General features: G+C 45.5%; 1 protein-coding gene across 3 annotated transcripts in view; it reads left to right on the top strand.

Moving 5' to 3' along the window:
* MATN2 (matrilin 2) overlaps window positions 1-21883 on the top strand; it is a 144500-nt gene that overhangs the window by 61756 nt on the left and 60861 nt on the right. For all 3 annotated transcript variants that reach the window (XM_021712129.1, XM_008057660.2, XM_008057661.2), the window contains exon 4: window positions 11574-11696. In XM_021712129.1, the coding sequence (XP_021567804.1) occupies window positions 11574-11696 (123 nt within the window). The remainder of the gene's footprint in view (window positions 1-11573; window positions 11697-21883) is intronic.

Raw genomic sequence — 21883 nt, 5'->3', positions numbered from 1 at the left:
TTTTTGTTTTGTTTTGCTTCGTTCTGTTTTTGAAGAAGGAGTTGGGGATGAGTAGAGCCCCGTGGGAGAACAGAGCTGACTAAATGTGAGTGGAGAAGGGGTAATTGGTAAAGAATTCCACACACAAGCGAGCTTGAACCTTGTACAACTTCTCCTCTATTCTGCTATTTTCAGGAGTAGCCAGACACGTGGATCTCAAGGTGTGGTCCATGGACAGTAGCATCAGGTTTGCAGGGGATTTACTAGAAATGCAAGTTCCCAGGCCTCTCTGCATCAGGACCTCTGAGGCAGGAGGCCAGGAGTTCGGGCTTTCCTGAGCCCCCCAGAGAATTCTGATGTAGGCTCCAGTTTGAGGACTATTGACTTAGACATTTTATTTATTTATTTGTTTGTTTGTTTGTTTATTTATTTTTATTTTTTTTGAGTTGGAGTCTCACTCTGTCGCCCAGACTGGAGTGCAGTGGCCACGCCCAGCCACCGCAGCCTCGACCTGCTGGGCTCCGGCGATCCTTCCGCCTCAGCCTTCCGAGTAGCCGGAATTACAGGTATGCGCTACCACGCCTGGCTGATTTTTTGATTTATTGTAGAGATGAGGTCTCGCTGCCCAGGCGGGTCTCGAACCCGCGGGCTCAGGCGATCCACTCACCTCAGCCTCCCAAAGGTGCGGGATTACAGGCTGAGCCACTGAGCTCGGCGACTTAGTTTAAAACCAGATCTCTCCCTGGGAGATTCCACTCAAGAGGAAGTTTACATTAACAGCACAATGATGTGACAACTGTTTAGAAATTGAAAAGCACTCTACAAGAGAAAGACATTACTCACATTTATTATTATTATTATTTTGAGTCAGAATCTCACTGTTACCCAGGATGGAAGGCAGTGGCACAGTCACGGGTCACCTCAGCCTCGAACTTTCAGGCTCAAGTGATCCTTCTGCCTCAGCCCCCTGAGTAGTGGGGACTGCAGGCACACACCACCACACCAGGCTAATTTTTAAATAGTTTTTGCAGAGATAAGGTCTGGCTAGGTTGCCCAGGCTGGTCTTGAACTCCTGGCCTCAAGCAATCCTCCTGTCTTGGTCTCCCAAAGTGGTGGGATTACAGGTATGAGCCACTATGCCCAGGCCATCTATTTATTCTTTTGATCAACCTCATTCAGTCAGATTTACCTATATTTTAAGACTTTGTTTTGGGGATCCCCCCTCCCTCCTTTTCCCTTCCTCAAAGAAAATCAAAATCTCGTTAGTAAATAGGATAATTGATTGAAAAAAAATTCAGTTGCTACAGGGAAGGAAGAGATGGGACACGGCTGGAGTTTGCCTGAAAGGACAGTTTTTCTCAGTGGCACTGAGTTTGTTGAGATGAGTGCTTTCAGATGTGATGAAAGAAAGGGGGTGGTCCCTAAAATATGGGATTGGGTTTGCCTTTGGAGGCCTAACTTGGAGTGAGCTTCTGGTGGGAGTGGGCAGAGACCACGTCATTTCCCAGTTGTGTGAAATAACAACACAGTTGTCTTTTTCTTGTGATAAACAGTTTCTGATTTCTACATCTTGGGTTAAGTAACAGCAGGTATTACAATGAGGGAAGAGTGTCTTGTAAAGGTGTCCATTTGCTTTACTTCTAAGGGGTGACTAAACTGTCCTTGGTGTCAATAGGGTGCAGCGTGCTGTGTGTAAGACTCTGAAACATCGGGGAACTCCCTTAGATATAGCCCTGCATGATGCCAGCCCCAGCATCCACAGTCTTTGTCCCATGCTCCCCTCATCCACTGTCACCGGCAGGAGTTTAAAGTTCTCTGAGCTGAGACACAGGCGCCCGGGGTTTTGAGATCTCAACAAAGGAAGGCGCTTAAATCTAGGATGCATGGGAGCCTCTGGGGAAGAGCTGTGGATGTGTTGGAGCACAGCTCTGGGCTCCCAGCTCACGAGCCCTCACTAGTTAGTTTCACCTGGGAAGACTGAGTTACCATTATCCCTGTTCAAATTTGCCAGACACTGCAAGAAGTGAGGGGATTCTGCTGACTGGCAGATGTGTGCTCACAGTCGTCCTCTGGCAAGGCAGAGCGCAAATTGGGCCAGATCTTTTGTTCTAAGATTCAAAACGGCCGACTTTGCCATACCAGATCAATTCAGCACAGAACTCACAAACCAGACATAGCCAAAGCTACTTAAAATTTTTAAAAAATCTGATATCCATGCTTGCAGTTTTCATAGGTACCCAATAAAGTGAAATTATCTTTATTAGAATGAGGATGTCGGCAAAATCCAGTTAAAGTCCACCTCTCTCCCATGCTTAAATAAGTCTACACCACTGAGACTTTCTCCCCTCCCCCCTCATTTAGGAAAGAGAAGGAGACTCTTGTTTGTGGAATACCCACTGCAGGTCGGAGGCTCTGCCCATCTAGATGATCTCATTTAATCATCCGAGGGAGACATTCTCCTCCACTTAAGTATTTAACTTCTGCAGTGTTACAGCTCCTTTAGAATTTATCTAGCAGGCTTTCCAGTCTATACTGGAAAGCCCCTCTGCCCCCCACAAAATTGTTTAGCCTCTGTGAAAATTGAATCTCATGAGAGTGTCTTTTTCCCTCCTTTATTTGATTATAGAGATGTGAGGTACAAGTCAGGATTAGGTATAGACGTGGGCCTCCCACTCACTGGTCCTCACTTCCCTGGTTTAGGATCAGGTACCCTTAGTGATGTTATGTGATCCTCCCATCCCTCCCCTGGCAGCGTCCCATGACTGCCAATCCCTCATAAGAGCGTCTTACTTGAAGTCATGAAGGTTACCCAGCTGGGGCCAAGTCTGTCTCCAAGGCTAGTCTTCCTCCCACCTTCCCACCCTTTCTGGAGAGACATAACTGACATGCTGCCTTTCCTTAAAGGGGACCCCCCCTTTTTTTAAAGCAGGATTTATTGAGAGGACAGAAAAGCTTCCCGAGCAGGAGGGGACCCAAAGGGGTTGCTCGGGTCTCCCTTTGTCTCTCTGTTTTCATTTCACCTCTTTCGGGTCCTTGAACAGAACATCTTTTCAGCAAAGACACTTTTTAAATTCATTTATCATTTTTCATTTAATTTTTTAGAGACAAGATCTCACTGTATTGCCCAGGCATCACTGCACTCTAGCATGGGTGACAGAGCCAGACTCTGTCTCAAAAAAAAGATATGTTATAAGCAGGAAAGAGGAGTTGAGAGTGTTGAGAGAGCAGGACTTCCATTTTCAACAATGTGATAAAAAGTGTCTTTGGGCCAGGGGCGGTGGCTCACATCTATAGTCTCAGCAATTTGGGAGGCCAAGGCAGGCTGATTTCTTGAGCCCAGGAGTTCAAAACCAGCCTGGACAAATGAGCAAAGCTGCATCTCTACAAAAAAAAAAAATTAGCTGAGTGTGGTGATGTGTGCCTGTGGTCTCAGCTACTCAGGAGGCTGAGATGGAAGGATAGCTTGAGCCCAGGAGGTTAAGGCTGCTGTGAGCCACAATTGTTGTGAGCGTGCCACTGCAGTACAGCCTGGACGACAGAGTGAGACCCCCAACTCAAAAAAAAAAAAACAACAACCAAAAAATACAAAACAAAAAACTCTTCAGGGAAGAAAACCCTCTGATTTGTAGTGACTGCCAATTTCCATGGTATAAATACTCCCACCATGGCCATTTCAAGTTACCAAGTCGGCCTCAATGAGTGTGGACATGGGAAAAGATGCACACAACCGGTTCGGTGAGTCAGTACAAGCTGTCTCCAGCACACTCCTGATTTCCCCACTAGACTGTCAGCTTGGTGAGAGGAGAGATGTTTTTATTTTTGGTCTGTTTTATTCACTGTTGTTTCCCCAGCACTCTAAACCATTTCATGACTGAAGAGATGAATTCATTTGATCATTCACAAATTTTGTTTTAATTGATCACATGCCAGGTATTAGATATTTGAGCGGGAGTGTTGGACAAGGCAAGCACTGTGACTGCCCTCATGTGGCAGGGGAAATAGACATAACATAATCCATTGCAAATTAAGTATTAAAGTATAATTGTGGTGAGGACTACAAAGGGAAACTATGAGGAGAACTTGACCCCTAATGGCAGGTAAGAATTTCCTGAGAGAGTGGCCTTTGAGATGAAACCTCAAGGATGCACAAGAGAGGTGAAAAGGAGATGAGGAAGAGGTGTGAACATTCTATGTAGAAAAAATGGCATGTGCAAAGGTCCTGAGACATGGAGAAGCTTGATTTGAAAATGGAGAGGAAAGTGTAGACGGAGCAGATAAGACAAGACAGAACATAAGATAAGACTAGAGAGGTAAAGGAGGTACAGCACCCTGACCATCACATTAGAGATTTGGGACTTTATCCTGGAGCAATGGGAAGCCATTAAGGGATCTGTCGAGCTAGCTAGCTATCCAGCTATCTATTATGAGTTGGGGTCTAACTCTGTCACTGAAAAGTACAGTGGCATGATCATGGTTCACCACAGCCTCGACCTCCTGGGCTTAAGCAGTCCTTCTGCCTCAGCCCCCAAAGTAGCTGGGTCTACAGACGCATGCCAACATGCCCAGCTAATTTTTTGTAGAGATGAATTCTCACTTTGTTGCCCAGGCTGCCATTAAGGGTTTTAAACAGAAGAGAGACCAGGGCAGATTACTCCTGCTGACTGGAGTTGTGAGCCACAAGTGGGGTTACCAGGTGGACGGGGTGGAAGGCTGCTCTGGGAACAGTGAGAGCCTCGGACCCAATATTTCTCACCCACCAGTGAAATCCTCCTGACCGAGAGATAAAAAGTGCTGTTTTTCAAAAGCGTAAGGAATCATTCAAAAACATCTGTATTTGTTTCAAAAGGAAGTGACCACTGCCAGGAAGCAACCACTGCCCCTGTCCCAGGGAGAACCCTGGACTGGGATGGATCCAAGAAGACCAGTTAGGAGTCTGCCGTGATGGTCTAGTCAAGAGATGATGGCGGCTCCATGTTGGCAGGGGAGAGGAAGAGCAGTGACTTGAGCAGTGACTGACTGGATCTGAGGGGTGCAGGGGAGGGAGAGGCCCTGTGACTTTCAAGTTTCTGTTGCCATCCTTGACCCTGCGGTAAAAATGAGCTCCTCTAAAAATGCGTCTTTGCTGAAGGGAAATCACAGAATACTTCAGGACCTTCCCAGCTGCCCCATTTCTGCCCAGTAACTTCCATGAATGGAGACCGTGCCCTAGGCTGGCCAGGGAGGGAGGCTGTCGAGTCAAATCCACAGATGTCCACTAAGCATCTACTGTGTGAAACGCCCGGTGTGAGAGAGGCGCCATGAGGGACAGCAAAGCTGGTGACAGACCGTCCTGTCTCTCACGGGACTTACGGCCTAGGTAAGAGAGACTAGAACATGCGATACCCCTGTCTTTGTGTAACAGGAATGTGGGTTCATGTGCCCATTCGACAAGTACGTGTCAAGAAGTTATGATGTGCCAGGCATTGTGCTGGGCGCCATGCAGTGGATGGCAAGGCACCCAGGTTCCCTGACTTTCAGGACAGTATTTTGGTGCCCACAGCAAGGGGTTGGCTCTCAGATGTCGTTCTCTGAGCCCTCTTCTGGTACGGGAATTCCTCTTACTGGGCATGAGGAGAGGCACTGAGACTTGGAGAGAGTTTTCTCCATCTCATCTCCCCCATCTTCTCAGGACCTCATTTCTGGTGGATGAGAGTATTCTGAGGACTTTAGAAACAGCCCTGTTGGGAGGCAGGTAATATGGTCCTTTGTTGCTTGTTGTTCATTCATTCAGCAGATAAATGCTTATGGAGACCAAATACATGCTCTAGGACACTGTGCGAGGCTCTGGAGGACAGACATGGGGTCTAGTCTTTCCCTAATGGGAGGATGGACATGGGGACAAGTCCTTCCAGTACCATGGGGTCAATGCCTAAATGCAAAAATTGGAGCCATGTCTGTGGGGCTGTGGGAGCCCAGGGGAGGAAGCCGCGTACCAAGCCAACTGAGAGAAGGCTTCCCAGAGGAGGTGACCCTTGACTGAGGTTGTGAGCCATTAGTGGGGTAACCAGGTGGACAGGGTGGAAGGCTGCGCCGGGGCTGGTGGAAGCCCTGGACCCAGTGTTTCTCACCCATCAGCGAAATCCTCCCGGCTGAGAGGGGGAAAAAAGTGCTGTTTTTCAAAAGTGTAAGGAATCATCCAAAAACATCTGTATTCGTTTCAAAAGGAAGTGACCACTGCCAGAAAAACAGCAAAGTTGTTTTGTCAGAACCCAGCCTGTATTTATGTTTTTGTCTTTGTTTAATTAGATTAATCCCTCAATGGTTTCCCCTGGGCTGGTACAAATCACTTGTGGCCATAAATCCCCAACATTCTAAAAACAGTATGAAAGGACAGCGCGCAGGAAGCCAGCTGGCAGGCTCCGCCATTTGTGGGACAGTTCTTCTGGAATATGAGCAGTGATCCCTTCTGGTGCTAGCACACTTGCTGCCTCACATAGGTGTCTGGGGTTCTTTTAGCCACTCGGAGTGGGGAACAAGGGCAGCAATTCCTCTAGGGTTTGTTTAAAAGAGGAAACTGATCCTTGGGGGTCTCAGTTATTAAAGAGGGAAACTGACTCCTGGGTCTCAGCATCTTCTTCTCGAAGGATTGTGAGGCGTTTTTTTTGAGTTGGGGCTTCACTCTGTCATCCAGGCTGGAGTGCAGTGGCATGATCACAGCTCACGGCAGCCTCAACCTCCTGGGCTCAGGTGATCCTTTTGCCTTAGCCTCCCAAGTAGCTGGGGCTACAGGCATGGCATGCACCACCACATCTAGCTGATTTTTTATTTTTTGTAGAGACAAGGTCTGTTTATGTTGCCCAGGTGGTCTTGGACTTCTGGGCTCAAACTATTCCCATATTCCCAAGGGCTGGGATGACTGCTGTGAACCTGGCTGTACACTGGGGCCATCTGGGAAATTTTAACAAACGCCACTGCCCAAACCCCACCCCCAGCCAGTCTGATTTAATGGCTAGAGAGGAGTACCTTGGCATCAAGATTTTCTTTCTTTTCTTTTTGAGTTGGAGTCTCACTCTGTCACCCAGGCTGGAGTGCAGTGGCACGTTCCCGGCCACTGCAGCCTCGACCTGCTGGGCTCCGGTGATCCTTCCGCCTCAGCCTACCAAATAGCTGGAAATACAGGCATGCACCACCACGCTTGGCTAATTTTTTTATTTATTGTAGAGATGAGGTCTCACCAAGTTGCCTAGGCTGGTCTCAAGCCCATAGACTCAGGCAGTCCTCTCACCTCGGCCTCGCAAAGTGCTGGGATTATAGGTGTGAGCCACTATGCCTGACCGACATCAAGATTTTCTAAAGGTCTCCAGATGGTTCTAATGGGCAGGCACTGCTGCTTCTGGAGACAGAAACTTGCAGTTACTTACAGAATCTGCTGTGTGTGTCCCAGCCTGTCCTGAAAGAAATAAGCATTTCATTGCCTTTCTCTACTTACCCTGGAGGGGAAAGTTTTTTTTGGAAAAATTATTGCTCCTTCAAGGTCCTGGTTTATTGCTTTTTTCCAAAAGGGTTGTTTCATCATATGTTGATCCTTTTTTCTTCCCCTGTTATTAGAAAAGCTCTTGTTTAAAAATCTGAAATCAGATAATAAGAAACTAAAAATCACCCGGATTCCCACCACTCCCTAGTAACCATGGTTGGGCAGGATTCCTGCTGGACCCGAGGTCGGCAAGCCACCGCCTGCAGTGAGATCAGGAGGACCCAGGCGGAGAGGGTCTGGTCTCCCCTCCAGACAGGCTTTGGGACTCTGGAGGGCAGCTGGTTCTAGGATGCTGGGATGTCACTTTCCAACCATCAGGACTTTGTGCAGGGATACTGCCCACCCGCTTGGGGAGTGGAGCCTAGGAAGAGAGACACAGCAAAGCCAATGCTACATAAACACAATGTAATTAACCTTGTGGTACATACCAGGGAGAAGCACAGGGTACATGATAGCCGATGCGTGACACCAAAAGCTCAAAGAAAGACTAAAGGTCCTCATGGTAACAGGTTCATTGTCCCATCACCATGCAGGCAGATCAGTTACTTCCACCTGTGATTCAGAAACCTATTGCTGCTCCCAATGCTTGCTTGTGCTAGAAGTCCCTAAAGTTCCCCAGAACCGAGAGATTCTGTGGTGCTGCCAGACTTATCTTTTCAAAGCTCAACTCTGGGGGAAACCACCAGTCTCCCTTTTTAAGGGTTTTCCCTTGAGTAGTCCCCATTGCCCCCCAATTAGAGTTTAGACTCCTCAGTCTATGTGTAGATGGCCCCCTGACTCTGGTGTCAGTGGTCTTTCCCACCCTCTCTCTTGCTATGTCCCTGGGATTCCCAGAGTGGGAAGCGGAAGGGGGTTTCAGTGGCCACAACTGTCCTGCCTTCCTCCCTGTCAGTGTGTGTATTCACGCTTCCCAAGCTTGGAGTGCCATTTCTCTTTCTCCACTCCTGCTAACCTTTTTCAGTCACTGCTTGACTGCAGTAAACTGTCCCAATTCTGAACTCCTTTAGTTTTATCAGTGTCTGACTTAGGGGTTTCTTTCGTGTTCTACCTTGTAGTTTAGTTATTTAAGTGGCATCTAATAGCCACTTTGGCCTTTCCGTGTCTCCAATGGGGCAGTTTGTTCTACCACAGGACCTTTGCATTCACTGTTCTTTCAGCCAGAATTGCTCCTCCTAGAGCTTCCTTTTACTAGCCCCTTGTAGAAACATGCTGCATGACAGTAGGAACCTTTGTCAGCTTTGTTCACCACTATGTTCCCAGTACCTGGGACATAATAGATGCTCAACACATGTTTATTGAGTAAATGAGTGAATATCCCATGATTCAGACATTTCTTATATTTCTGGCCTAGGCTTATAACTAACAGTAGATTTTGTCATTCTTTGATTATTCACTATGACTTTTGCATAAACTGAAGTTTTCTTCTGGTTATGGGTGTTTTCCTTACATCTACATCCGTTGGAACTCTACACTGAAAATACCAGTTGGAATTCTCAGCTGGAAGTCTAAGATATACACCTACTGGTAAGAGGTCAAAATTTACATCTGGCCGGGCACGGTGGTTTACACCTATAATCCCAGCACTTTGGAAGGCAGAGGCGATAGGATTGCCTGAGCTCGGGTGTTTGAGACCAGTCTGAGCAACTTAGTGAGAACTTGTCTCTACAGTAAATCAAAAAATTAGCCTGGCGGGGTGGCGCGTGCCTGTGGTTTCAACTACTTGGAAGGCTGAGGCGGAAGGATTGCCTGAGCCCAGTAGGTCGAAGCTGCGGTGACTGTGAGCGTGCCACTGCACTCCAGCCTGGATGACAGAGCGAGATTCCAACTAAAAAAAAAAATTTACATCTATAATTTTTTTCATCTGTTTTATTAATTTGAGAGTGAAAATTCTTTCTTGAGGATTTTAAAACCAGAATTTTTATTTATGGACTCTTAGACCTAAGCACTTCTAATGTGATAATGTAAATTTTATTTTTAAAGATTGCTTAATACATTTAATAGAGATGCTGAATCAAATTGCCTTTTATATTTTTATCAATTTGATATGTATCTAAAAGCACAATAAACTGAAACTCAAAGATCTAGGAGATGATATTAATGTGTAGTCGTTGGATTCAGGAATTAATCAAGTTTTCTAGGTAATTGAGCTTTTATCATACCTATCATAGTGATAGCTTTTAACCAGAGAAAATTATCTTTTTTTTTTTTTTTTGAGTCAGAGTCTCACTCTGTCACCCAGAATGGAGTGCAGTGCCACTGGTAGAGTTAGCTGTTTCATGATAGCTATTTCCAAACCATTCCTCTTTCTGGGAAATAGGCCAGGAGTCCAAGGCTGCAGAGAGTTATGACCATGCCACTGCACTCAAGCCTGGGTGATAGAGAGAGACTGTCTGAAAAAAAGAAAAAGAAGAGAAAACTATATATGTTAGATTACAGATCTCAGTGGGACCTCCAAAAATGTTAGGTCAGGCCTGCTGGGGTAGGGTATGCAATCCAGTGCCATGAAAAAGATGCAAAGAATTGCATATAAGTTAGATTAGAAAATATAGTTTATTTAAAAAGTAAATTAGGCAGGGAAAGAGAGAGAAAATTCACCCCCCCATCCCAAGGTAGTGGGGGGGACCAAAGCCAAGAAACATGGTGGCTATAGCTCAAAGAGCCACGTGGACACTCCAGAGTTTAACAAACCAATGGTGCCTGGCTGCTTGGATTGATGCTTTTAAACATTCCCCATTAACCTATAATTCTAGCACTTTAGAAGGCAGAGGGGAGAGGATTGCCTGAGTTCAGGGGTTCAAGACCAGCCTGGGCACCAGAGACTGAGCTAGTGATGGATTGAAGATGCCCTTAACCTTTTCATCCTCTGATGCAGTCTCAGCTCTGTTGCTGTAGAAGTGCATTTCTACAGTGCATGTGAATAAGTAGCCAGTGCTCTGCACTTTGTGGACACGTAATAAATATTTGACCAAAATAAGACCACAGATAGGCATTTTTCCTGGTAATTTTTGTTACCTCTATATAATCTTTTTTGGCTTCTCCATTTTCCTAATTTGTTACTGGGATGGATAAGTAGAGCACAAAGAGAGTTTTCAGAGATCCTTCTGGTAAACAAATGGAATGAGGAAAGGATGTCTGGTGGGCGTGATGCCAACTTGGGAATTCCAGGCTCTTCTTAGACCTGCCACGTTTCAGTAGAGTAGCAGTTCTCTAACTGGGCTCTGCCTTGTCTGCAGCATGTCAAGGTGCCGAATCATCTCTGCGTAGATCAGTGAGGCTGTGATGACCCAGCACTTTAGGTTCCCAAAGGATAGGAATGGAGCTTGCTGCCAGCATGTGCCAGTGCCTGCTTGTGATAACTGATGGTTCTCAAGGGCCATGAAGATATTTCGGAGCACTTTTTATTGACATAGGAAAATACACATTGATGTCAATTAAAAACTATTGAATGTATTTCATAGAGGTGATGAACAATTCCAGCTTTGAAAAATATGTTTTTGTATGTATACAGGAGCTCATCTGGAAACTTACCAAAATGTTAACAGTGGTTGCCTCTGAGTGGTAGGATTACAGGTGGGGCAGATTATGGGTGGATTTTCTTTTATCTATTTTTTGTGTTTTCTAAATTTTCTACCATGATCGCATATGAATTCTTATGATATTTTTATTTTGTTTTTAGACAGAGTCTTGCTCTGTTACCCAGTCTGGAGTAATCATAGCTCACTGCAGCCTCCAACTCCTGGGCTTAAGCAATCCTCCTGCCTCAGCTTCCCAAGTACAGACACTTGCCACTACACCCGGCTAATTTTTGCTCTGTATTTTTTGTAGAGATGAGGGTCTTGTTAGTTGCCCAGACTCTTATATAATGTTTCTAAAAGTTATTTTGGGGGCAACCCTTTCAAGTCCCCTCCCACTGTGGGAGCTTTTCTGTCCTCTCAATAAATCTTGCTTTCTCAAAAATAAAAAATAAAATAAAATAAATTATTTTGCCCAGCGCTGTGGAGCTGCTCATTGTGTGACCCTGTGCTGAGGGTGTTCTGAGGTGTGCCCGGTGGTATGTTCTAATGGTGTGACTTCGTCTCAGTCCAGGATCTGTGTGCCTCAGAGGACCACGGCTGTGAGCAGCTCTGTGTGAATGTGCCGGGCTCCTTCGTTTGCCAGTGCTACAGTGGCTACACCCTGGCTGAGGACGGGAAGAGGTGTGTGGGTGAGTATCCCCCCCCAGCCTGGTTTAATGGAGAAGGACGAGATCAGGACGTAAGAAGGGAGGAGGAGGTGCCCACGTGCCTCCCACGTATCTGTTTCTTTTTCCTTGGGTTTCTCAGTTCGTTGGTCGAGTTGTTAGGCAGAATTTGAACTTTAAAGACTTTATGGATGGCCGAGGTCAGCATTCTGGTCCTCGACAAAAGGCATACTTGTGATAATTCATTTAAATGTGGTTGGCTGTTACTGCCTCGCTTGAATAGGACTTGGGGGATTTTCTTCAAATTTGGAGGTTATGTTAGGAATGGCCTGACTTCAATATAGCTCATAAGTTACACAAGAAATTCACTCAGTGGCAGGCAGGGTTGCTGAGTGGCACCTCATAGACATAGGCAGCCTTCCTCCCTAGTATTGGACCTGCAGCTCAGGGCTGGGCCCAAGTGACGGCCAGATGTGAGAGCCCAGCCATATGTAGTAAGATAGCACAGTTGGAGCCAACAAACAGTAGCTTCAAACACAGGTCCAGGTAAGGAGTCCCAAGGGCAGTGTTTGGAACTGCAGGCACCGACCCGGGGTCAGTTGAGCGCTCCCCATGTAGGCCATTCCACATGGAGTTACAGGTGAGCGCTCCCCATGTAGGCCATTCCACATGGAGTTATAGGTGAGAGGTAGAAGAGGTGGGTGATATCTGATATCTTCAGTCATGGATAATGGTTCTCCTCTGCACCTCTGTGGAGCCAGCCAGCATGTCCGTAATATGCATGTGGCACCTTCCTGTTTGTCTACAAAGCCCTTTAAACTTGCATGGGCTCATTCCTCCTTATACCAATGAACAGTGCCTGGTGAATAGTGGGTGTTTAATAAACTGAACTGGATACTCGTGGGGCAGAAAACCTGAAAGAAAGGACTTGACTGACATCAGAACTGGAACCTAGATTTTCTGACTAGTGCACTGGCATGCTCACAGCTACTGCAGCCTTGACCTGCTGGACTCAGGCGATCCTTCCACCTCAGCATTACAAGTAGCTGAAACTACAGGCACATGCCACCATGCCCAGCTAATTTTTTGGTTTATTGTAGAGACTAGATCTTGCCAAGTTGCCTAGGCTGGTCTCGAACCCCTGGGGCCAGGCAGTCTTCTTACTTCTGCCTCCCAAAGTGCTGAGATTATAGGCACCTGACTAAATCTTGCATTTTATGTTTCATATTTTATTGTTTTCAGGGGCCCTGTTGTGTCTTGCTCCCCACAGACAATGGGGTTGGAAAGACCAGTTAGGAGACTTTGGCAATTATCAGGCGAGGAGGGACAGAAGCCCACCTGGATCTGAGCAGTGACATAAGAAGGGAGAGAGTGAGGGTAAGGGATAAATGGAGGTGCTATAAATCCAGAGGAGGAGGAAAAGTCAAAGGTGGCTCCATGATCTGAGCTTCCATGGCTCTGGGAGTGATGGTAAGTCATGGAAGTGTGATGGGAACACACTTTTTTGTTTTGAGTTTAAGTCTCACTCTGTTGCCCAGGCTGCAGTGCAGTGGAATGTTCACAGCCACTGCAACCTTGACCTGGTGGGCTCAGATGATCCTTCTGCCTCAACCTTCCAAGTAGCTGGAACTACAGACACATGCCACCAAAGCTCAGCTAATTTTTTTATTTATTGTAAAGATGAGGTCATGCCAAATTGCCCAGCTGGTCTTGAACCAGTGGGCTCAGGCAATCCTCTCACCTCAGCCTCCCAAAATGCTGGGATTATAGGTGTGAGCCACTGTGCCCAGCTTTTTTTTTTTTTTTTTTTTTTTTAGTTGGAGTCTCACTCTGTCACTCAGGCTGGAGTACAGAGACACACTCACAGCCACTGCAGCCTTGACCTACTGGGCTCAGGCGAGCCTTCCACTTCAGTCTTCTAAGTAGCTAGAACTGCAGGAGCGTGCCACTGTGCCCGGCTAATTTTTTGATTTATTGTAGAGATGAGGTCTTACCAAGTTGCCTTGGCTGGTCTCAAACCTCTGGTCTCAGACAATCCTCTCTCCTCGGCCTCTCAAAGTGCTGGGATTACAGGTTTGAGCCACCGTGCCCGGTGGGAACACACTTTTAAAAAGATACTGAGTAGTTTTAGACAAGGTGAGTTAGGAGTTCAGGTCAGACACCAACAAGGACATGGCAAGATGGAGCAGAAAACAGCACTCATACAGCAGAGAGAGGTTAGAACCAGTAATGCACCAGGAAGCGGCATAGTTCATTTCTTTCTTTCTTCTTTTTTTTTTTTGAGTTGGGATCTCAGTCTGTTGCCCAGGCTGGAGTGCAATGGTACTATCACAGTTTACTGCAGCCTCGAACTCCTGGGCTGAAGCAATTTTTCTGCCTTGGCTGCCTGAGTAGCTGGGACCACAGACAGGTGCCATTACACCTGGCTAATTTTTTGATATTTTGTAGAGACGAGGTCTCACTATGTTGCCCAAGCTTGTCTCAAACTCCTGGCCTCAAGCGATTCTACTGCCTCAGCCTCCCAAAGTGCTGATATTACAAGCATGAGCCACTGTGCCCGACTTTGTTTCTTACTTTTAATTTCAATTTGTTTTTCATTTTAAACATTTATGTGTTGTTTGGGCTTGGTGGCTCAGCCTGCCATCCCACGCCTTTGGGAGGCTGAAGTGAGTGGATTGCCTGAGCCCGCGGGTTCGAGACCCGCCTGGGCAGCGAGACCTCATCTCTACAATAAATAAAAAAAAAAAATCAGCTGGGCGTGGTAATGTGTGCCTGTAATTCCGGCTACTCGGAAGGCTGAGGCGGAAGAATCGCTGGAGCCCAACAGGTGAGGCTGCGGTGGCCGGAAGTGGCCACTGCAGTCCAGTCTGGGCGACTGAGTGAGACTCCAACTCAAAGGAAAAAAAATCCCAATTCTGCTATTTACTGGGCATGTGTCTTTCAGTCATTAAATTTCTGTGCCTTATTTTTCTCATGCATTAAGATCATACCTACGCTGTAAGGTTGCATGGGATTAAATAAGATATTGAGTGAAGTTCTCAGTACGCACTAGGCCCTTATCATTGTTATTATTAAAACAACTATTGCCATCATCATCATTTCCTATGTATAAGTGAGGGATGGAGTGAGAAGAGAGTGACGGACTGAGTCTTGGACTGTAGCCACTTGTAGGGAGCAAGAAATGGGGACAGGAAAAATATCCATGACGGCATAGCCCAAGAGCTAGGGGAGGAGGGAGCGGGAGGAAGAGAGAGAGAAGGACTGGGGGAGGTTGGGGAGAAAGAGAGAATCAGAAGAATCCTGGAACGAGAGAATTTCCGGGACAGGTCAATATAAATGTCATGCTCCAGCAAGGCCAAAGGAAACCAGACTTACAAGAAAAGGCCATTGGGCTGAGTCACTGATTCAGCTCAGCAGATGTTTCAGAACTCCCTGCCAGGCCTCTGCTAGGCATGAGGGACTCAAAGATGAACAGGAGAATTGATAATGGCAAAGGAGGAGGGGCAGAGGGGAGATTTCAAGGGCAGTGGGTGATGAGAAAGTGGTAACAGCAGGTCCAAACTATTCAAACAATTCATTCAAAGAGACTTGGTAGAAGTTAAGTGCATCTGGCTGCTGGGGAGCGGATGCAGCGAGTTTTCAGTCTCAACACGTCCGTGGCAGTGGTTCTAGTACTTTGACTCACCCCTGAAATGGGACTTGTACCTGCATGAAATTTCAACTCTAAGTCCTGGACACGGGACTTTTTATACATTTCCATACGTTTGAGTAAACGGAATGTTAAATTCGAGTGCCGGAGTGCCAGCTCCCTGATGGCTCATTTCACAATTCGAGTCCTGATTTTCTTGCTGTCTTTAAGCAGTCACTCAACGATGGATTGCCCACTCACTAAGACCCTCTTTTAGATTTAGGAGTCTCTGAACATGTAACTTATCAGCTGCTGCTAGAACTATGTCAATTTCATCCAAAACTGTATTTTTCTTTTTTTCTTTTCTTTTTTTTTTTTTGAGTCAGAGTTTCACTCTGTCACCCAGGCTTCAGTACAGTGGCATGCTTGTGGCCACCGCAGCCTCAACCTGCTGGGCTCAGGGGATCTTTCTGTCTCAACCTCCCAATTTTTTAAATTTTGAGTTGGAGTCTCCCTCTGTCACTCAGACTGGAGTGCAGTGGCACGCTCACGGCCACTGCAACCTCAACCTGCTGGACTCAGGCAATCCTTCCACCTCAGCCTTCCTAGTAGCTGAAACTACAGGCCTACACCATGATGCCTGGCTGATTTTTCTATTTATTGTAGAGATGAGGTCTCACCAAATTGCCCAGGCTGGTTTCAAACCCCTCGATTCAGGCAATCCTCTCACCTCTGCCTCCCAAAGTACTGGGATTATGGGCATGAGCCACCCTGCCTAGCTAAAACTGTGTTTTTCAAAGACCATTTATCTATATCTTGAGGGTGAACCTTCTGCTGGACTTGCCCAACTGGTGTCGACTGACTGCCTTGTGTTTGAGGATAACTTTGGTCCTGTTTGTTTCCTATGTGCCCAAGCACATTGTAAACCCTTGAGGGCAGAACCAGTTGTACTTCTCATCTTTCACAGAGTAGATTCACAATATGTTTTTCTTGAATCCTTGAATGAGGTTGAGTAACTGATCACAATCTCAAATTCATGTTTAAAAAAAAATTTCCCTTGACTGGTTTTTAAATTACGAAATCCATTTTTGTTTATTAAAAAACAAAGTCAGAGTATTGATGTGTATAAAGTCAGAGCCTGAACGTCATGTCTTCCCAGATTCCCTTCCTGGAGGTAATCACTGCTAACAGCTTGGCTTTCCTTCCTGCCTTTCTTCTGAGACTTCTTACAAATGGTATTTGCTTGTCATTACCATCCAGGGATTAGCACAATGCCCAACATGTTAATTGCTGAATAAATGGTTATGAAATGAATGAATGGTATCTAGGTATCTTTTAACTTCCAAATTCCACCTTACCCGAATAGAGAGAGGCAGTGTGATAAAAAATATAAACTACATTTATTTTATTTATTTATTTTTGAGTTGAATTCTCACTTTGTCACCCAGGCTGGAGTGCAGTGGCACGCTCACGGCTACCACAGCCTTGACCTGCTGGGCTCAGGTGATCCTTCTGCCTCAGCCTTCCATATAGCTGGAACTACAGGCGTGCGCCAACACACCTGGCTAATTTTTTGGTTTATTGTAAAGGTGAGGTCTCACCAAGTTGCCCAGGCTGTTCTCAAACCCCTGGGCTCCCAAAGTGTTGAGATTACAGGCGTGAGCCACTGCGCCTGTCTACACTACATTATTGAATGTTACTAAGTCCTAGGACTCATTTGAGATATTTGACCTATATTGCAACTATCTATGAGACAGGTGCTATTATTATTCACATCGTATAAGTCTCTTAACCTCTTAATGTTTCAGTTACTTCATCTGTAAACTGAGCGTTTTATTATCTACCTCAAAGTGTTCTTGTGAGGGTTATATGAGTTACTATGCATAAAGCACTTAGAACAGTGCTATGTAAGTGCTTGTTAATATTATTACCATTGTCTGCATGCTGTGACTCATACCTGTAATACCAGCATTTTGGGAGACTGAGGCAAGAGGATAACTTGAACCCAGGAGCCCAAGACCAGCCTAGACAACATAGCAAGACCTCGTCTCTACAAAAAAACAAAAATAATTAGCTGGGCATGGTGGTGAATGCCTGTAGTCTCATTTACTCGAGAGGCTAAGGTGGAAGGATCACCTGAGCCCAGGAGGTCGAGGCTGCATTGAGCCATGATGGCGCCACTGCGCACCAGCCTGGGCGACAGAGTAAGACCCTGATTCAAAAAAATGTATTGTTATCATTTTAGTGTTTAATAGAAAACTGATTAACATTAGTTGAATATTAATTTATATCCCCTTTATGAATTTTTGTCATTTTATGAATGCTTGTATTTAATAATACAGATATATCAAAAGTATGGTACATTTAAAAAATCATATTGAGGGCTATACAAACACAGAATGATGGTGGTGTTTAGCATGGCATTACTGCTGCCTACAAAGCTTTTCTTCTGCCGGGCACAGTGGCTCAAGCCTGTAATCCCAGCATTTTTGGAGATCGAGGCAAGAGGATTGCCTGAACTTAGCGGTTCGAGACCAGCCTGAGCGACTTGGTGAGACTTCGTCTCATTACAATAAATCAAAAAATAAGCTGGATGTGCTGCGCACACCTGTAGTTCCAGCTACTTGGAAGGCTGAGGTGGAAGGATTGCCTGAGCCCAGCAGGTTGAGGCTGCAGTGGCCGTGAGCGTGCCATTGCACTCCAGCCTTGGTGACAGAGTGAGACACTGACTCAAAAAAAAAACAAACCAACTTTTCTTCCATGTTCTCCTATGTCAATTACTCTCAGAGAGATGGGTATGGTTGGTATTTAAGTTGAGGACAGGGGATGGGAGGATGGATTTTTCAATTGAAAGGCCAGCTTTTTAGTTTTTTGTTTTTTGGGTTTTTTTGAGTCAGGATCTCACTCTGTCACATAGGCTGGAGTGCACTGTCACAATCATAGCTCCCTGCTCAACCTCCTGGACTCAGGTGATCCTTCCACCTCAGCCTCTAGATAAGCTTGGACTACAGGCATACACCAGTGTGTCTGCCTAAATTAAAATTTTTTTTCTTGTAGAGGTGTGGTCTTACTGTGATGTCCAGCCTATTCACCATCTCCTGGGCTCAAACAATCCAACTGTATCAGCCTCTCCAAGTACTGGGATGACAGGCATGAGCCACCAAGCACTGCCTCAGATTTTTATCAGCTAACTCCTGATGTTTGAAACATGGTCCCTTCTCCCCCAAGATGTTAAGTATTAGATTTCTCCCTGTGTTAGTTTGCTAGAACTGTTATAACAAAACACCACACAGACTGAGTGGTTTAAACAACAAAGTTTTGGAGGCTAGAAGTCCAAGATCAAGGTGTCAGCAGGTTTGATTTGTTTGGGGTTTCTGTCCTTAGTTTCCAATGGCCCCTTTCTCAGTGTCTTCACATGGTCTTTCCTCATGTATGTTCATTGCTGGGGCCTCTTTGTGTCCAAATTTCCTCTTCTTGTAAGGACACCAGTCAGATTGGATCACGGCCACCCTAACAGCCTCATTTTAACTTAATTTTCTCTTTAAAGGCCCCATTTTCAAATACAGTCACGTTCTGAGGTGTCAGGGGTTAGGGCTTCAACATATAATTTGTTGCAGGGGTACAAAATTCAGCCCATAACACTCTTCTATTGTTACCAAAGTCCATAAGAGTTTCTCTGGGTCTTTAAATCCTGCAGAGAGAAATCCAGCTGTGTTCGGAGAGGAGAGGTTTTGGTAAGTCTGACTCCAGCAAGGAAATTGGTTCTACCAGTTCTCCAAATGAAAAATTTGGTTTTTCTTACTTTATTATCAACAAACTTTAAAATCCCAATGCTCCTCTTAAAATAGCCTAATGCCATCCCCTCGCAGACTAATCCCTGCTGAGAAAACCTTGGAATATGACCAGTTATAAATCAGAAACCATTGATCTTACGTCTTATGACCTTGCACCAAAGCATCATTTATCCTTGGAGACAGCTGAGTGATTTCTCACACATTGGGCAGAGACTGAACATGGCAAGACTGACTTCTGGCTCTGGGATTTTAGCAGTTTGTGATCCGGAGGGCTGGAGAGCTGTAGCCAGGGAGTTACTCTTTCCACTTGTAAACAAAAGTGTAAAAATTCCAGGCAAAAATGATGGAGAATGGATTTTGTTAAGTAGATGAGAACTTGAAACAGCGGAGTTATACATTGCTGAGTTATACACAAAGAGCATCTCCATACATGTGCCTCCCAACTTTGACCTCCCTTTTAATGAGTACAGTTTTGCAATCAAGGAAGTTAGGCAAAGAACCCAAAACATTTGGCAAATGATGTCAGAGTTGAATGAACTAGAACTCCCTTGGTCTTAAAGAATCTCACATTCACTTGCTTGAAAGTGGGTTCTTCTGTGTCTAACCATGACACTGATGGCCTCACCTGCTGTCCCAGTGTCCTAGCAGTGAGCTAGTGGAACACTCACAAATTAAAAAGGAATTTGGCCCCAGCACCTTGGGAACCTAACAGGAAGATTGTTTGATCCAGAAGTTTAAAACCAGCCTAGGCAACATAGCAAGACCTTGTCTCTACAAAAGTTAAAATATTAGCCAGGCATGGTGGCATGCACCTGTAGTTCCAGCTACTCAAGAGTCTAAAGTAGAAGAATCACCTGAGGCCAGGAGGTTGAGGCTGCAGTGAACCATGATCGTGCCACTGCACTCCAGCCTGGGTGACAGAGTGAGACCCCCCAACTCAAAAAAAAGGGGGATGTGACACCTTTGAATTTTACTGGGGCTCAGGACCCAGGAATGCCTGAATCCTGCCTTGCCAATCACTTCCTCCCCCTCAGCTCCCCAGAGAGCTGTTGACACAAAGAACAGAACCAGTATGAGAATCAAAGTCAGGAGCAACCCTCTTATCCCATAGATTGAGTCTGTGGTTGGCTGATTAATGGAGGACATCATTCAAACAGGGGTATCCTAAAACACTAAATATCTAAACCTATCTTAATCATTGTAGTTAAAACACGTAAATATACATTTAATAAAAATTGCTTTTACACTTTTAAAAAATACTAATTTTAAGTTGAGTTGAAAAAATATGATATTTAAAAATATTTGCATAAACCATATCTATAAAATGTTGTCTATAATTTTTTTAGTTTGGGTTACTTTAAATTGGAGCAAGGGTTTGAAGACTTCAGTGAAGCAATCTAAGGGCAGAATCCTTATAAATTTTAATGAAAACTTTTCTAGTCTTTTACACTTGTCTCATCCATGAACGGTGATGTAACATTGTTGGTTAGGAAACTGCCTTAATTGTTTCCAAAGCTGGTTTTTGTTGTTGTTGTTGTTTTTTTTGAGTTGGAGTCTCACTCTGTCGCCCAGGCTGGAGGGGCAGTGGTATGCTTAAAGTCACCACAGCCTTGACCTGCTGGGCTCAGGCAATCCTTCCACCTCAGTCTTACAAGTAACTGGAACTACAGGCGTGCGCTACCATGCCTGGCTTATTTTTTTTGATTTATTGTAGAGTCGAGGTTGCCCAGGCTGGTCTCGAACCCCTGAACTCAGGCAATCCTCTTGCCTTGTCTCCCAAAGTGCTGAAATTACAGGCTGAGCCACCACACCCAGCCGTTTCCAAAGCTTTTAACTTAGTTTTCCTTTTTAAATAAATTCAAATTTCTTTTAGTGCTTATATTTTATTGGTTTCTATTATATTTAAATAAATTACCATAACATATACAAATGGCATATGTAAGTTTGGACACAAAAACAACATTGACTCTTTAACAGTGTCTCTCAAATTTTAGCATGAGTCAGAAACACCCAGAGGACTTGTTAAAACACATCTTTCTGGGCTCTGCACCCAGAGCTTCTGATCAGTAGGTCTGGAACGGGGCCTGAGAATGGGCATTACTGGCTCTCAGTTGATGGTTAATGCAGCAGGTTCACGGACCGCACTTTGAGAAAGTTTGTATGTGGGGGGGGGTGAGTTGGAGTCTCTGTTGCCTAGGCTAGAGTGCAGTGGCACACTCATGACCACCGCAGCCTCAACCTGCTGGGATAAGGCGATTCTTCCACCTCAGCCTTCCAAGTAGCTGGAACTACAGGCACGCACCACCACGCCCAGCTAATTTTTTGATTTATCATAGAGATGAGGTCTCACCAAGTTGCCCAGGCTGGTCTCCAACTCGTCGGGCTCGGGCAATCCTCTTGCCTCAGCCTCTCAAAGTGCTGGAATTATAGGTATGAGCCACCACACTCGGCTAATTTTTTGATTTATTATAGAGACAAAGTTTCGCCAAGTTGCCCAGGTTGGTCTCGAATCCCTGGGCTCAGGCAATCCTCTCACCTCAGCCTCCCAAAATGCAAAGATTACAGGTGTGAGCCACCACACCCAGCAGAGAACCACTGTTTTGTTTTTGTTTTTGTTTTTGAGTTGGAGTCTCACCCCGACACCCAGGATGGAGTGCAGTGGCACAATCATGGCTCATTGCAGTCTCAACCTCCTGAGCTCAGACAATCCTTCCACCTCAGCCTCCCAAGTGGCTGGGGCTACAGGCACTTGCCTCCATGCCCAGCTAATTTTTTTTTTTTTTTTTTTT

This window comes from Carlito syrichta, unplaced genomic scaffold (assembly GCF_000164805.1).
Source record: "Carlito syrichta isolate Samal-C Ts95f unplaced genomic scaffold, Tarsius_syrichta-2.0.1 Scaffold303102, whole genome shotgun sequence".
Classification (NCBI taxonomy): Eukaryota; Metazoa; Chordata; class Mammalia; order Primates; family Tarsiidae; genus Carlito; species Carlito syrichta.
The sequence above is the reverse complement of the archived record's forward strand: the minus strand, read 5'-3'. Positions and strand labels throughout refer to the sequence as shown.